At 63.5% G+C, this 14,979-nt stretch overlaps 1 protein-coding gene and 1 long non-coding RNA gene across 2 annotated transcripts in view; one reads left to right on the top strand and one right to left on the bottom strand.

The window, feature by feature from the left end:
• The window catches only part of CACNA1S (calcium voltage-gated channel subunit alpha1 S), a gene marked incomplete at its 3' end in the record, with an annotated part of 52,902 nt that extends 40,419 nt beyond the window's left edge, over window positions 1-12,483 (top strand). The window contains 12 exon segments of the mRNA XM_018060837.1: window positions 2,845-2,901; window positions 3,720-3,848; window positions 4,439-4,504; window positions 5,139-5,230; window positions 5,771-5,930; window positions 7,061-7,188; window positions 8,147-8,243; window positions 8,592-8,694; window positions 9,438-9,539; window positions 9,743-9,867; window positions 11,494-11,622; window positions 12,233-12,483. Of these exon segments, the coding sequence (XP_017916326.1) occupies window positions 2,845-2,901; window positions 3,720-3,848; window positions 4,439-4,504; window positions 5,139-5,230; window positions 5,771-5,930; window positions 7,061-7,188; window positions 8,147-8,243; window positions 8,592-8,694; window positions 9,438-9,539; window positions 9,743-9,867; window positions 11,494-11,622; window positions 12,233-12,483 (1,439 nt within the window).
• LOC108637798 lies at window positions 12,874-13,916 on the bottom strand. The gene is made up of 3 exons (XR_001919342.1): window positions 13,816-13,916; window positions 13,061-13,152; window positions 12,874-12,891 (listed from the first exon to the last, which is right to left on the bottom strand). It is a non-coding gene; the product is annotated as an uncharacterized LOC108637798 (long non-coding RNA).

Below are 14,979 nucleotides of genomic sequence, written 5' to 3'. Positions count from 1 at the left end.
CTCGGGGGAGCGGTCAGGACGTGCTCTGATCACCCGATGAGGGGTGGCGCGTGAGCTGTGGAGGGGACCCGTGACCAGCAGCTGGATCTGCTTGGAGTGTTGAGCTGACAGCATGTGTTGATGAACTTGATTTGGGGGGAGGAAAAGTAATCAACCGTGACTGCAAGGATCTTGCCCAAGAAACTGAGCTTCCGTTTTCTGAGACCTGGAAGCTCCGGGAGGAGGGGGAGGAGGGCACGAACCAGGAGTCCTGTCCGGGGTGCGACAGCCCAGGTGGCGACGCGGAGCGGGCTCGGGTTCACAGGCCTGGAGCACACCCGCTGGTCAGGCTGGAGCCCCGAGTCGGAGACTCCAGGAAGGGGCTGGCATTTAGGGTCGTGGAAGTAGGTGAGACAAGCGGCCGAGAGCAGGGCGTCTGGAGGGCGAAGGTCCAGGGGCTGGCCGGTGGTGCTCTCCAGGACCCCTGCCCTACGGCCTCCCGGGGAGGGACACCCGTCGGGAGTCGGGATGGGTGAGAGGCAGAGCGGGCTGAGGGCCTGGACGGTTCTCTCTTTTTCCTGCAAAGAGAAGGAGCCTCGAAGTAGGAGAGAGTGTGCAGCCAAGGGGAGTTTCTTTTGAAAACGGGAGAAATTACAGCACGTCCTGGGCTCTGGGGAGAATCAGGCTATGGGGGGTGGGGGGCACCTGCAGGATCCATGTCCTTGGGCAGGAGCCCTGGGGTCCCCGGCGAGCGCTGGCTCTGGGAACCCGGTTCATCCCCGAGCAGGAGGGGGACTTGAGTCCCGTGGCTGTGTGGACAGCGGGATGAGTTACGTGCCATCCGGGGCCGCAGGAAGGAAGGCGTTGGGGACATTGGCGGAGGTGGGCATCTCCATGATTCTGCACTGGGGCTTGGAGCTGCCTTGCGTATGGGGTGGGTCGTGCGTCGTTGGAAACACAGGCCAGGAAACACGGGTCACTGCCCCCAGCATGTGGCAGCTGCCCCATACACAGAGGGAAGGGACGGCTGGAGCGCAGGGGAGTGGAGGTTCCCACAGCATCCAGCCAGCAGGGCCTCTGGGCTGTGGCCAGGGAGCACCCAGGCCATGGGCTGTGGGGGTGACAGACGGCAGGGCGGCCTCACCAAGAACCTGAAGCTGGGGAGGCTGCAGGTGAAGGAGGGGAGCAGGGGACAGGAAGGGCATTCCGGAGCTTGAGGCTGGAATCACAAGGCCGCATCCCCCAGACTGTGCGCCTGCCAGCATCTTGGAGAGGCCTGGCCAGCCCCTGACAGGGACACAGGTGTCCGTGAGGAGCTTACTCCAGGAGGGGACCAGCCCCAAGCCGACGCGCGCCCACGGCCCACCCAATGAGCACTGTAGCCCTGCCAGCCCAGGGCCAGCCCTCGTGGGTGGGTGGGGGCAGGATGGGGGCCAGGGAAGGGGGCTAAGGACAAGTCTGGAGTCAGCAAGGGAAGGCCTGCAGAGAGCAGCGCCTTCTGTGGTGGAGGGCAGGCCTGGCCTGGGGTCCGGCTCACCCCACGCGCAGGACAGATGGAACTCCATCCTTACGTCTCCTTCACGCCCAGGCCTTTCTGGGAAGTAGCCCAGGGTTTGGGGCAGCACCTCTCACCGGTTCAGTCTCGGCCCGGATGACAATCAGTCTTCTTGGAGCTTGAGGCCCATGTAGGGGGTGGGAGGGCTTTGGGGTCGGGCAGAGCCCTTTCTTCTGTGCAGGAGGGACGAGAGTGCCATTGGTCGCCATGGGATTTTTAGGGACAGCAGATGTCCATCACCAGGCCTGTTTGCTTAAAGTCGCGTTAAGACTTTGAATTAAAACGCTGACTCGTATCCCTGCCGTATAATCCAGAGAGCAGAGAGGGCGGCACCGTCTGTTAGCACTTTCTGCCAGGAGGGCTCTGCTCTGTCCACAGTGGCAGCCACGAGACACAGGTGTGAAATGTGGCCAGCGCAGCCGGGGATGCGAATATCTATACCTGTGTCGTTTTCACCGTGATGCAAATGGCCACGTGGCTGCGGGTACCCCGTTGGCAGCACAGGTTTGGCACATGGCTTGTCATCCCTGGCTGCATGTTAAATCACCTGGGTGCATTTACGCCTTGGAAGCCAGGCCCAGGCCTCAGGAGCTGACTTAATCGGCCGAGTGGGGACCCAGCAAAGGTGTATATTTTTTTAAGTTCTCTGTGTGATTCTGATGTGCCGCCTGGGCTGAGAACCCATGGTCCAGCAGAAAGCTGCCCGGGGAACCAGTCTCCCAAATAATTAAAGATAAAACCATGATTCCTCATCCCAGGGCTCCAGAAACAGGGCTTCCCCAGAAATGTGGCCCCAGGGAGGAGCTCAGAGTAAACAGGAGAAAAGGCTGCCCCCACACAGCCCAGCCCGTCTAGGAGGCTGGCCCCTGAGACAGAAGCCTTGGTCCGGCTCCCAGGAAGGGGGTCTCAGACTCTCCCAGAGGGCTTTTGTCCCTGGAGCGTGGGACCCCCATGGGGGCCAGCACCCCTGGATTCTCCTGCGACCGTGAGCAGGGCTCTCTTCCGTGGCCGCACACACAGCCCCAGCTCCACAGACCCCAGACGCACGGGCTGCATCTTGGAGGCGAGAGGGATCGGCCCATGTTCAGTCTTCCCTCCTCTTCCTGCTCCCTGGCCCCCGCCTCACCATCCCCACAGCCTCCTCCTCACACCCGCCCCCCGCCGCCGCTGGGGGTCCTCACCGCTGCCCCCCCCACCCTCCCCCACCCCCGCCTTGTTCTCTCTGTAACCCTCTGTGGTCTGTCCTCTCTGACGCCTCACCTCCCTCCCACCATGTCCCTCCTCTCTCCCCTCCCCCTCTCTCTCCACAGACTTTCCTGGCCTCCAGCGGGGGACTGTATTGCCTGGGTGGCGGCTGCGGGAACGTTGTAATTCCAGGCTGCATGAGCCTGCCAAGCTCGCCCGCCAGCTCTGCCCTGCAGCTTGCATGCCCGGGCCTGGCCGCTGGACTGCATGGGGCGGACGCGCTCAGGGCCCCCTGTCCCGAGCAGGCCCCCGAGGGTCCGGTTGGGGGCGGGCGGAGACTCTCTGCCACCAGAGTGTGCATGGGTGCGGTGGGAAGTGGGGCTCTGTGCTGACAGGAGCATCCAGAGAACCTGGGTGGCAGAGAACCTCAGTGACAGGTCACCAGCACCAAGCTGGTGGGGACACCAAAAGCCGGGCAGGGGGCTCTCCCTGGCCATTCATCGTGTGTCGGGGGGCACGTGGGCAGTGGCCTTCCGGCTTGGGACAGCCACGTGCGGGGCAGGGAGGGCATGGAGTGGCCGTTGCATCGATGGCCACAGAGCAGCTGAGCTTCTGGGAGACTCTGCGCTGGGCAGGAGGAGGGGGCCACTGGGGAGGGGCGGGAGCGCTGCCGGGGTCCTCGGCTGAGTGGCAGTTTGGGGAGGAGATGACACGAGGCAGGACAGAGGGCAGGCACCTGGCCTGGCCGCTGCCTCCCCCAGGGCGGACGGAATCCCTGTCCGCCCAGCGCACTGCTTGGCGCCCCGCCCACCCCGCCTCCGGCTGAGCAAGCCCAGGGCCCTGGGCCCCGCGAGGGTCCGCGCGAGGTCCCAGCAGGCGCCGCTGGGTGGGCTGGAAGACCCCCACCGCGACACGTCCCTCACACACTGCCCTCCCTGCCTGCCCGCCCTCACCCCGCCCGCTCCCGGCCCCAGACTGACCCTGGGGCTGCGCCCCGCAGGACCCCGACGAGAGCGCCCGCATCTCCAGCGCCTTCTTCCGCCTGTTCCGGGTCATGAGGCTGATCAAGCTGCTGAGCCGCGCGGAGGGCGTGCGCACGCTGCTCTGGACTTTCATCAAGTCCTTCCAGGTGTGCAATCCCGCCCACCCAGGACCCCGCCTACCCCGGGACCCCCGCCCATCATGGGACCGCGCCCACCCTGGGAAAATTCCCATGCACCCACCCCAGGACCCCACCCTCCCCAGGATCCCCGCCCACCCACGGGGCTCCGCCCATCGCTGGACCATGCCCACCCTGTGACCACTCCCACCGGGGACCCCCGCCCATGGGGGACCACACCCACCCACGGAACCCCACCCGCCTGGGACCCCGCCCATGGGACCCCACCCACCAGGGGGCCGTACCCACCCGGGGACCCCGCCTACCCATGTAACCCCCTACCCCCACCCATGGGACTCCCCACCCCGGAAGCCCACCCGCTCAGGGAACCCTTGCCCACCTATGAGACCCCGCCCACCCACAGGACCCTGCGCACTAGGGGACCTCGCCCACCCACGGGACTGTATCCGCATGGGTTACGGGGACGTTGGGACCACCGTGGGTGCGGCCCAGGGGCCTGGGGTCCCCAGGGAGCTAAGGGAGGGCCCTGCGCCGGGCGCGCGGCGGAGCCCTGGGCACGCGGCGGAGCCCTGCGCCCTGAGCCGCTGCCTCGCCCGCAGGCCCTGCCCTACGTCGCCCTGCTCATCGTCATGCTCTTCTTCATCTACGCGGTCATCGGCATGCAGGTGCGGGCCCGAGGGCCCCTGGGAGGCCGGCCTGCAGGCTGGACCCTCACCCAGCCTGCCCCCTGCATCCCGGCAGCCCCGGGCTTGGCCACAGCCCCAGGGGAGGAGGTGGTTCCCAGCCGGCCCAGCGTCAGTCAGGAGGAGGCAGCCCAGGGGAACCTTGTGAGCAGATGGACAAGGGCGGAACTGCTCTCCACGGCCCCTGCTGGAGGTTCTGGTGGTCTCAGCTACCCTCTCCTGGAGCACCCTGCTCTCTACATGGAGACCCTAAGTCAGCTCTTGGTTAGGAACACTGTCCCCCTCACCAGATTTATTTGGCTTGAGGAGAAAACCTTCACCCAGCCTTGGAAACACAAGTGAGCCTTGGATAAGGCATGTTTGAACTTCGGGTGTCCACGTATCTGTGAATTTTTCAGGGAGCTGTACTAAGGCTCCACGGGATTCATGGTTGGTTGAGTCCGTGGATGTGGAACCGTGGATACAGGGCGGGGAGCTGACTGTAGGCTTATACCCCGGCATTGCTCAGGGGTCAGCTGTAGCCCGGTTTGTGTGACCTGAGGTGGAGGGTGTCGGGGGCGCTGGGGCCGGTGGGAGACCTGTCCAGGTCCACAGTCCAGCCCTTCATGGCCTGCAGATGTTCGGGAAGATTGCCTTGGTGGACGGGACCCAGATCAACCGGAACAACAACTTCCAGACCTTCCCTCAGGCGGTGCTGCTGCTCTTCAGGCAGGGGGCCCCCGCCGCCCCCTCCCCAAGTCTGTGGGAGGCCAGCTGGCTTCCTACGCGTGGGCCCTGCACTCTCCCAGAAGGGCCAAGGCTTTGCTGTCCTTCTCGGATGCTCACCCTGGACAGCCTGCGCCCCCCTTTCAATCACTCTTGGACGAGTGGCCGCCGTCTCCACGGTGCTCTGGGGCCCTGCATGTCCCCCACCCTCGCTGCGCCCAGGCGGGAGGCAGAGGTCCAGTGTCCCTCAGAGGGAGGGTGAGGCCTTGACGACTTCTGGCCCCACGCTCCTCTGGCTGCCCCACTGGTGACATGAGTCCTGGAGTGATTTTGCGCCTCTGTCCAGGAAGCCCCCTTTCGGTTTAGCCCCTGCCTAGGGCACCCCACGAGAGGTAGAGCAGGGGGGCCTCAGTGCAGAGGGGCAGCCCGTGGACCCCAGGTCCTGAGGGGTGCCAACCTGCTCCCGAACGTCCTGCTCGCAGGGGGCTGGCGGCTCCCGCCCCTGGGGCCCAGAGTGAGAGGTGCGGGACCTGTGCCTTCCAGGTGCGCCACGGGGGAGGCGTGGCAGGAGATCCTGCTGGCCTGCAGCTATGGCCAGCTGTGTGACCCCGAGTCGGACTACGCCCCCGGGGAGGAGTACACCTGTGGCACCGACTTTGCCTACTACTACTTCCTCAGCTTCTACATGCTGTGTGCCTTCCTGGTGAGGGCCCGGGCGGGCGGGAGGCACCCAGCCCAGGGGAGCCCCGCGCCCCGCCCCGGCCGCCTCTGCCCCTCCCGGGATGCAGCTCAGGGACACAGGAGACACACGGGGCTCCGCCTAGCGTCCCTGCTGTGGTCGGTCTGGGTGCAGCTGCTTTTCCTGGGGGCGAGTCTCAGGCTCCGGAGTTGTTGTTAAAAGGTTTTACCTTTGTGTTGTTGTCATTAGCAATTAGTAATCAAAAAATCAGGAAAATTTACTGAGACTCTGCACTAAAACAGAGGCTTCTATTTTACTTCCTAAAATAGACAGCAAAGCCGCCTGCCCCTGCCTCTTCCCTTGGAAGAGAAGCTTGCCCTTTTTTCGAGGGGCTGAGAGTCTGGAAGCAGAGCCCAGACAGCTTTGCGGCTTCAGGGCGCCATCCCCGCACACGCACACAGGAGGCAGAGAGCCCCGCAGTCCCGGACCCTGTCTCTATCTCTTTCGTATGTTTACTGAAACACTTTGAGCATCTCATGTTCCCTGAGTTCAGGGCAAGGGACAGAAATGTGAATAGGACACTGTCCTGGTCCTGAAGACACCAGCTGAGTGCCAGGGGTCCATGTGCAACAAAGCTTGCATTTCAGAGGCACGGGGTGATACAGAACAGGCAGGATCAGCACAGGGGCAGCATCCAGGGGGACAGCGTCCCTCGGGGGTCAGGCAAGAGCCTGAGGTTGGGACTTAAAGCATCAGTCCCTGGAGCCCGGGCAGAGGACACTTCCTGGACCCGAGCAGTGACACAGGCTGCTTGTGTGCAGGACACAGTTGCCAGAAGGGCTGGGAGGCAGGCCCCCTGGAGAAGCTATAGACCCAGGCCCCGTGGACACCCCCAGGACCCCTGGACACCCCCAGGCCCCATGGACACCCCCAGGACCCATGGACACCCAGGCCCCCTGGACACCCCCAGGCACCATGGACACCCAGGCCCCCTGGATACCCCCAGTCCCTGTGGACACCCCCCGGCACCATAGACACCCAGGCCCCATGGACACCCAGGCCCCCTGGACACCCCCAGGCCCCCTGGACACCCCCAGCCCATCACCGTGCCACCTGCCTTTCCGTGCAGGGACCCCTCTGCTCTCCTCCCACAGATCATCAACCTCTTTGTGGCCGTCATCATGGACAACTTTGACTACCTGACACGGGACTGGTCCATCCTGGGCCCTCATCACCTGGATGAGTTCAAGGCCATCTGGGCGGAGTACGACCCGGAGGCTACGTGAGTCCAGGCTGCTGGCCCTGTGCTGGACCATCCCTCCCCGGCCCCCTCCCACTCTAGGCCCCGCCTGGCGTCCGACAGCGAGCCACCCTCCAGTCTAGCAGGAAGGAGCAGGCTTTCCTTCCCTTTGTTACCCAAGGGCCCAGAGCAGAGAAGTGGAGTCTCTCGGGGTTGGGAGGGAACCTGCAGCCCCCAAGGCAGAAGCCCCCTGGTCGTCTGGGAGATGGCCATCCCAGCTTTGCTTGGACGCTTCTAGGAGCAGAGAGCTCACTACCTCCCCAGGCGTTCTAGGCCCCACTGCTCAGAATGTGGTCACTGACCAAGCAGCTGAGCTGGGTGAAAGTGCAGGCCCCGGCCTCACCCTACACTGACCGAGTCAGAATCTGTACCGGGGTAACCTGGTCTCCAGGGCCTCCGAGTGCACTTGAACTCTGTGGAGCCGGGCTGCCTTGCGTTCTTTCTAAGGAGGTCGCCTGCTCACGGTTGAGGACTTTCCCAGGTGTCAGGCACTGTGCCAACCAGGACACGCGTTAGTTAGCCCTGTGGCAGCACCTGCAGTCTCCACCCGTCTCTGCAAGCCGGCTTTCACCCCGCTTGATGCGCACGCTCTACTATTAATGCAACCCAGAGCCCCCAGACAGTTTGACTAGAGCCCAAGGAAGGCTCCCCCTGGGAAAAATGAGGTCTGGATCCCAGCCCCGGAGATCCTGTATCTGAGGGCTCTGGCCTCTTCTTACCTGCCCCCTCAGCCCCGCCAACAGAGAGCCCATTGTGTGCGCTGGGCAGCGGTGAGTTCGAACATTGTTCCTTCTTCAGAAAGGAAACCCAGCTTCCGCTCCCCACACACGGCTGGAAGTCAGGAGGCGTCCCTGTCTCCTGGCTCCCTCCCCTGGCCCTTCTCCGAGCAGGGAGGGAGGTCCTGGGGTGGCTGGTGCACAGGTCTGGTGTCCCCCTGCAGGGGCAGGATCAAGCACCTGGACGTGGTGACCCTGCTGAGGAGGATCCAGCCCCCGCTGGGCTTCGGGAAGTTCTGCCCCCACCGGGTAGCATGTAAGGTAACCAGCGCTGCCAGCGAGGGGTGGGCACCCCCCTCCCACCTTCACTAACCCCCACCCCGGAAGAGGAGGCAGGGGCCCTGGGGTGGGGCGAGTGGGTGAGTCACTTTAGAGCAGGTGTCCCCTGGACGCACACATCGCTGCCTGGGACCTAAATCTCAGCAGTGTCCCCAGCTCATGTTTTTCCCCCTCAGGGAGGGCACCATGGGCACCCTGCACCCCAGCCCCATCCCCTTCCCCTCATGGTCGGTCTCCTCCAGCCCCGTCCCCCACCCCCCCGCCGCCCCCACCCGGCAAGGACAGCACTGCCCAGGGGCCCCGCCCGCAGTGAGCCCCCTCTCCGCACAGCGGCTGGTGGGCATGAACATGCCCCTCAACAGCGACGGCACGGTCACCTTCAATGCCACGCTCTTCGCCCTGGTGCGCACGGCTCTAAAGATCAAGACAGAAGGTGGGGGCAGCCCCTCCCCGGGGGCCGGGCTTTCCCGCAGGTCCTGCCAGGCCCTCTGAGCTGAAGGTCAGGCTCAGGAGTCTCAGGGAGAAGCAGAGGGGGGACCCAGGCCGAGGCCACGTTAGGCTCAGCGGGTGCCCCCGGGTTCTGTAGGGCAGAGTCACCCAGCCTCTGTCCTTGCACAGCCAGCTCTGATGGAGGTGAGGTGGAAGGCAGCAGTGTTAGTGTGAGAGGTGTGGGCCTGGGGGCCTTCAGGCAGGAACTTCGGGGCAGGGCTTCCTGCCCGGAAGACAGACAGGGTGGGGGGCGGTGAGGGGGCCTCGCTCACATGGGGACCCACCTGGGTCAGAGCCACCCCAAAGGGAAGCATGGCAGGCAGCAGTTCCTCAGAGGACAAGGAGAGGGGGAGCCAGGGGTCAGGGAGGGGCCGAGGCGGAGCGCCTGGAGGGCTGCCTGGAGGAGGCGGAACAGACCAAGTGTGCGGGGGATTGATGACTGTCCTGGTATGGCAGGGAGGACAGGAGGGGACAGCCTCTGCAGTCAGCCAGTCTGGGTGCTGGAAGCCAAGGCCTGGGGCAAACGTGACCTGAGGCTGGGCTGCCCCAGGGGCACAGCAATCGTCCCCCCCCTAAACAAAGTCTGTGCCCAGGGCAGCAGCTGCCACAGGGAAAAGCCAGCCACCGTCTGCTGAGCGAGAGGTGGCCCCGTCAAGTGCTGCTGACCCGGCCTGTCTGTTGCCCCAGGTAACTTCGAGCAGGCCAACGAGGAGCTGCGAGCCATCATCAAGAAGGTCTGGAAGAGGACCAGCATGAAGCTCCTGGACCAGGTCATCCCTCCCATAGGAGGTGGGTGCGCCCTGGGGGCCCAGAGGCAACCCTGCTTCCATGGGGAGCCCAAGGGCGTTGGTGCGTGGCCCGGCCCTCTATAGCCTTGAGCAGACGCCATGGGCTAGGCCAGCAAGAGGAGGGGAGCTGGGGGCCAGTCTCGGCTTGGCCCCACGCTGACCCCAGCCTCAGACGCCCGCTGGCCGCGGTCGGCCCCTCTGCAGATGACGAGGTGACGGTGGGAAAGTTCTACGCCACGTTCCTCATCCAGGAGCACTTCCGGAAGTTCATGAGGCGCCAGGAGGAGTATTATGGGTACCGGCCCAAGAAGGACACCGTGCAGATCCAGGTAAGCCCGCCCCGAGCTCCGGGGGCTCCGCTGCTGAGCTGGTCTCCGGACTCTAGCTCCCTCTCTGTCTTTGGGGGCCGGCAGGGAAGGTAGTCAGGGCGGGAGGAGCCAGGACGCATCGGGGGTGCGATGATGGCCCTGGATGGGAGATGCTTCAAGCTCAAGGAAGACCCCGGAGCCCTTCTGTCCCTGGGATGATACGACCCAGAGCCCTGGGTCCTACCCCCTGAACCCAGGGAGAGATTGGGCTCGGCAGCGGCAGTGGTCTCCAAAGAGGGCAGGTCTCCTAGGGGAAGGAAGGGGCTTGAAATGACCCACTGGGTGTCCAAATATATGTAGAAGTTTGTGTTATCTCGCCTGTTTTTCTTCTTATAATTTTTGCTTTATTTACTTTTTGGTTGCTCGGGGTGTTCACTGCCTCGCTTCCTCTAGCTATGGCGAGCGGGGGCTACGCTTAGCTGCCCGGGCTTCTCACTGCGGCGGCTGCTCTTGGTGGAGCGCGGCTCTAGGGCCCTCAGGCTCGGGAGTTCCAGTGCGTGGGCTCAGCACCTGTGGCTCCAAGGCTCCCGAGCACAGACTCAGTGGTGGTGGCACTCGGGCTTAGTTGCTCCACGGCACGTGAGATCCTCCCAGACCAAGGGCCAAACCCGTGCCTCCTGCACACGAGCCGCCAGGAAGCCCTTGTCTATTTTTAATTTCCATGTGTTAAGCACATAATGGATAAATTTAAAAAACATTCACATAATTGAGCTGTGTGTTCAAATTTTTATTTCAATTTTTACTGTGAAACAATCTCAGAGTTTTAAAAATAGCATGTGCAATATAAAAGTCTTTTTTTTTTTTTTCTGAACCATTTGAGAGTCATGCCCAGTGTTCAGCCCTGAGCAGGTCAGTGTGTATTTCCTGAAAACAAGGGCATGTTCCTCCACAAGCCTCCTGCATAACTGCTGCAGCCGACAAGATCAGGAAATGGACGCGTTTAGTCCCGTGGACTCCTTAGACCCCATGCATGTTTCACCAGCGGTCCCAATAATGTCCTTCACGGCAAAAGGATTGGACCCAGAGTCACATGTTGTGTTTAGCTGTGCGATCTCTTAGTCTTTAGCTCCTCAAGTCTTTCCTTGATACGACCTTGACACTTGGAAGATTCCAGCCAGCACGGCCCTCAGCCTGGGTTTGTGGGACACTCCCTCATGAGATCGAGGGCTTGCCTCTTGGACAGGAATATCCCAGCAGTGATGCTGTGTTCTCTCTGCAAACGGTCAGGTGACACCAACCTTGATTTGTTCCACTGCTGGTGATATGAACTCCGATCAGCTCGCATTGTGGCAGTAACGGCACACGCAATCGAAAGAGGTCATGTGTGTGAAGACCGTGTGGAGTGAGAGGATTTCCCAACCTGGGGGCCTGGGCTGGGATGAAGCCCCTGTGAGGGCGAAAGAAGATGGCTTGAGAGCTGTTAGGGCTTGGATGATCCCAGAGGCTGGAGGAGCAGCCCTGGGGCAAGAATGGACAGGCCTGGGCCTCCAGGGGAGCCCTGGTTGCCGGGATTAGGAGAGAGTGAGGGAAGCAGTCTCTCCTCCCCTCCTGGCCTGGAGGGCCCCTGAGTCCCTTCTCCGTCCCCAGGCCGGACTGAGGACCATCGAGGAAGAGGCAGCCCCCGAGATCCGCCGCACCATCTCGGGAGACCTGACGGCCGAGGAGGAGCTGGAGAGAGCCGTGGTGGAGGCCGCGATGGAGGAAGGGATCTTCCGGGTGAGCAAGGCCGTGGCCCCCCAGTGTGAGTGCTCCAGGAAGGAGGCTGGGAGCCCCGCCACGTATGCGGGGCTGGGGATGCCCGCTGCCCCGCTGCCTGCGGCTCCCGGGACGCCCCCCACCAGTGACCCTCCTGCCTCAGGTGCCCCGTCCCTCCCTCTCTCCTCTCCCAACCTCCCCCTCCTCCCCTGCCCGAGGCAGCTCCACCCATCAGACGCCCACCCGCTTCACTGGAGGGCCTCTCAGGACCACCTCACTGAAGCTTCTTGGGTTATTCATAGGAATGGGGGCCCAGAGAGACCCTCTGAGAGGTCCAGAGCCACTCTCCAAGTGACTTGCGGAGGCGGGACTGGAGCCCTTCCTCCAGACGCCCGGCTCCAGGCTTCCCACTCCCCACATTCCTGTCTGAATGCCTGGTGCCCTACAGTTCTTAGGGGTGTCTTGTCCATCCCCCAAACTGAGGACACCCCGAGGATGCTAGTCCCTTCTCTGACCTCAGCCTGGACCGCTCCCCTCTGGCCTTGTTCCTGGCACCGGCTGGCGTCCAGGGTGGTGGGCCCTCCACTCTCGGCCTCTGCTCTCAGTCCCTCCCCTCTCCTCCTCACCCCAGAGGACCGGCGGCCTGTTTGGCCAGGTGGACAGCTTCCTGGAAAGGACCAACTCATTGGCCCCACACATGGCCAACCAGAGACCCCTCCAGTTTACTGAAATTGAGATGGAGGAGATGGAATCGCCCGTCTTCCTGGAGGACTTCCCTCAACGTCCGAGCACGCACCCCCTTGCTCGCGCCAACACCAACAATGCCAACGCCAATGTTGCCAGTGGCAACAGCAACCATGGCAACAGCCAGGCATTTCCGAGGTAGTGGCAGCAGCTAGCAGCCCGGGATGTTGGGGCTGGGGTGGGACCAGGTAGACGTGGCTGGTGGGCTCTGGGCCTTTGTGGGGCACTCTCTGGGGTTCAGCCTTTGCCAGAGGGCTTCATCCGCCGCCAAGCTGTCCAGCCCCTCTGCACCAGAGCCTGCAGGAGAGCAGGCGCGGGTGGTGGTCCCGAGGTGGTGGCCCGCCCCCCACCCCTCCTTCCACGCAGGCCGTGGCAGGGCGCACCCCAGACGCGCAGCACCTCACTCGCGGATCGCAGGGCCGTGGCTGGAGCTGGGCCCCCGGGGTCCCGTCCTCTGTCTTACTGCCGGTCGGCGCCTCCCGCGGGCAGGGACCCTGGGGTGGGGCTCCCCCTCCTCGCACCTGAGACTCTGTCTGCTCCCACTTGCTGTTTGGAAAGCACCGAGGCATAGACCCCTCAGGGAGGCCAGAGCCCATGGGGATGGGGAAGGCCCAGCCAAGATCCCAGGCAGGGGAGGATGGGGCTCCCGTCCCTCCTGCTGAGTCACTGCCGCCCCCCGCCTGGAGCCTGCTTCCTGTCCCCTCTGGCCTGCTACCTGGCAAGAGGCGGCGGGAGCCTGGGCCCCGGGTGTCCTTCTCCGGGGCAGCTGTCCCCGCGGCCACTCCACTCGGGACTTGCTGTGGGGCCCTGTGAGCAGAGTGGGCCCAGGGCTCAGTCCTCCTGGGGGCCTTGGGTCCACAGAGCTCCCCTCGGCCAGCCAGCCCCACCCTGAGGCCCTCAGGGTCCTAGAGGTCCACCTACCCCAGGCCGGGCAGGACTCCCCCCTGCCCTCTCCGCCCTCATCTGTCCTTGTGGGCTTGGGAGGGGATCAAGGCCAGACCCCGGCCAGCTTTGGCCAAGCTGATCTTTGTGTGAGTGTGCGTGGGTGAACGTGGGAGATATGTGTGTATGGGTGTGCATGAGTGTGTGAGTGTGTCAGGGTCAGAAAACATGCCGAGCACCCTCATCTATGCGAACCGCGCTTTCCTTGGTTCCCTCCTGTCCTGCGCGGCTGTCTAGGACCCACTGGGCAGCCACCAGGTCAGCTGCTGAAGGGCAGAGCTGAGCTGCCGGCATGTCCAGGGGCTGTCCTTTGGCCGGGGAGGGATGTGCCGGGGGAGGGCCCTTTCACAGTGCAGACCCCCACCCCCGCCTTCACTCTGGCCCCTGTGCGGCCCCTTCCTGTGGGTGACGAGCTGGTCCCTGTCACCACGGGCTCCCACCTCCTGGCCGGGTTCCCCAACCAGACAGCAGGCTCCCCAGCCCTCTGTGGGAGAAGGTCAGCCCCTCAGGGGCACAGGAGAAACTGACCCAGGGCCCCCGAGGGCCAGCTGAAGGGTCCTCCTCTGGCGACAGGCGTCTCCGTCTCCCCTGCGAGCTCCCCTTCGTAGCGGACACTGAAACAGGAGTGTGGCCGGTGAGCCGAGGGCTGCTGGCTGCCTATCCCGCCCTTCCTGAGCCCCACAACCTTGCCCTCGGGCCTGGGCCCATTGCTGTGGAGTGGCCTTGACCCCCAAGTCCTCGTTTCTGGAAGCTCCCTCAGTGTCCCTAGCTAGTTTGGTCCCAGGCCCTCTGTCTTCTCAGGACCTACTCTCTGAGGTCATTTGGTCATAGCTGGACCCCATGGCACATACCCCCTGACAAGACTGCAACGGTCTGGGCACAGGCCCGGATCTGCACGTCCGCAGCACCCAGCATCACGCTGACCCCGCAGTGCAGGCACCCTCTTGGGCATGTGGACCTAATTCAGGGGCTCTCTGGCTGGAATGGGGTGCAAGCAGCCTGGCCTGGGAAGTAGCCGCTCCCCTGACCTCTGCCCTGTCATACCCGTCCCCGAGGGTGAGAAACCCAGGCTCTCCAGGCCAAGGACATCCCAGTCCCGGGCCTCGCGTCTAGAACAGGTCTGCGTGGAGCCCAGCCTACGCTACGATAGCCAAGGCGCCCTCTGCTCATCCCTCGATCCCTGGCACTCGATCACAGATTATATCCAGTCTGCAGCTTGGGGAAGGCAATGGCACCCCACTCTAGTACTCTTGCCTGGAAAATCCCATGGATAGAGGAGCCTGGTAGGCTGCAGTCCACGGGGTTGCTTAGAGTCGGACACAACTGAGCGACTTCACTTTCACGTATTGGAGAAGGAAATGGCAACCCACTCCAGTGTTCTTGCCTGGAGAATCCCAGGGACGGGGGAGCCTGGCGGTCTGCTATCTATGGGGTTGCACAGAGTCAGACACGACTGAAGTGACTTAGCAGCAGCTCGAGGCTGGCGAGAGGGGAACCACTGGAGCCCAGATCCAATGACCAAACCTTAATTGTTCAGGTGCACCTCTCCTAACCTAACAGGTCCTACTCCGGACCAGCCAAGACAATGGAAGAAAAGCCACAGGGTGCTGACTGAGGCTGACCCGAGGCTGCCCCCTGCTGGCCACACCAGAATCTGCCGTCCGGGCCAGTCTCTCGCAGCATGGCAAAGGC

The sequence above is a fragment of the Capra hircus genome, chromosome 16 (assembly GCF_001704415.2).
Source record: "Capra hircus breed San Clemente chromosome 16, ASM170441v1, whole genome shotgun sequence".
In the NCBI taxonomy this organism is placed as follows: domain Eukaryota; kingdom Metazoa; phylum Chordata; class Mammalia; order Artiodactyla; family Bovidae; genus Capra; species Capra hircus.
Note: the sequence above shows the minus strand (reverse complement) of the source record. Positions and strands in the feature narration are given on the sequence as shown.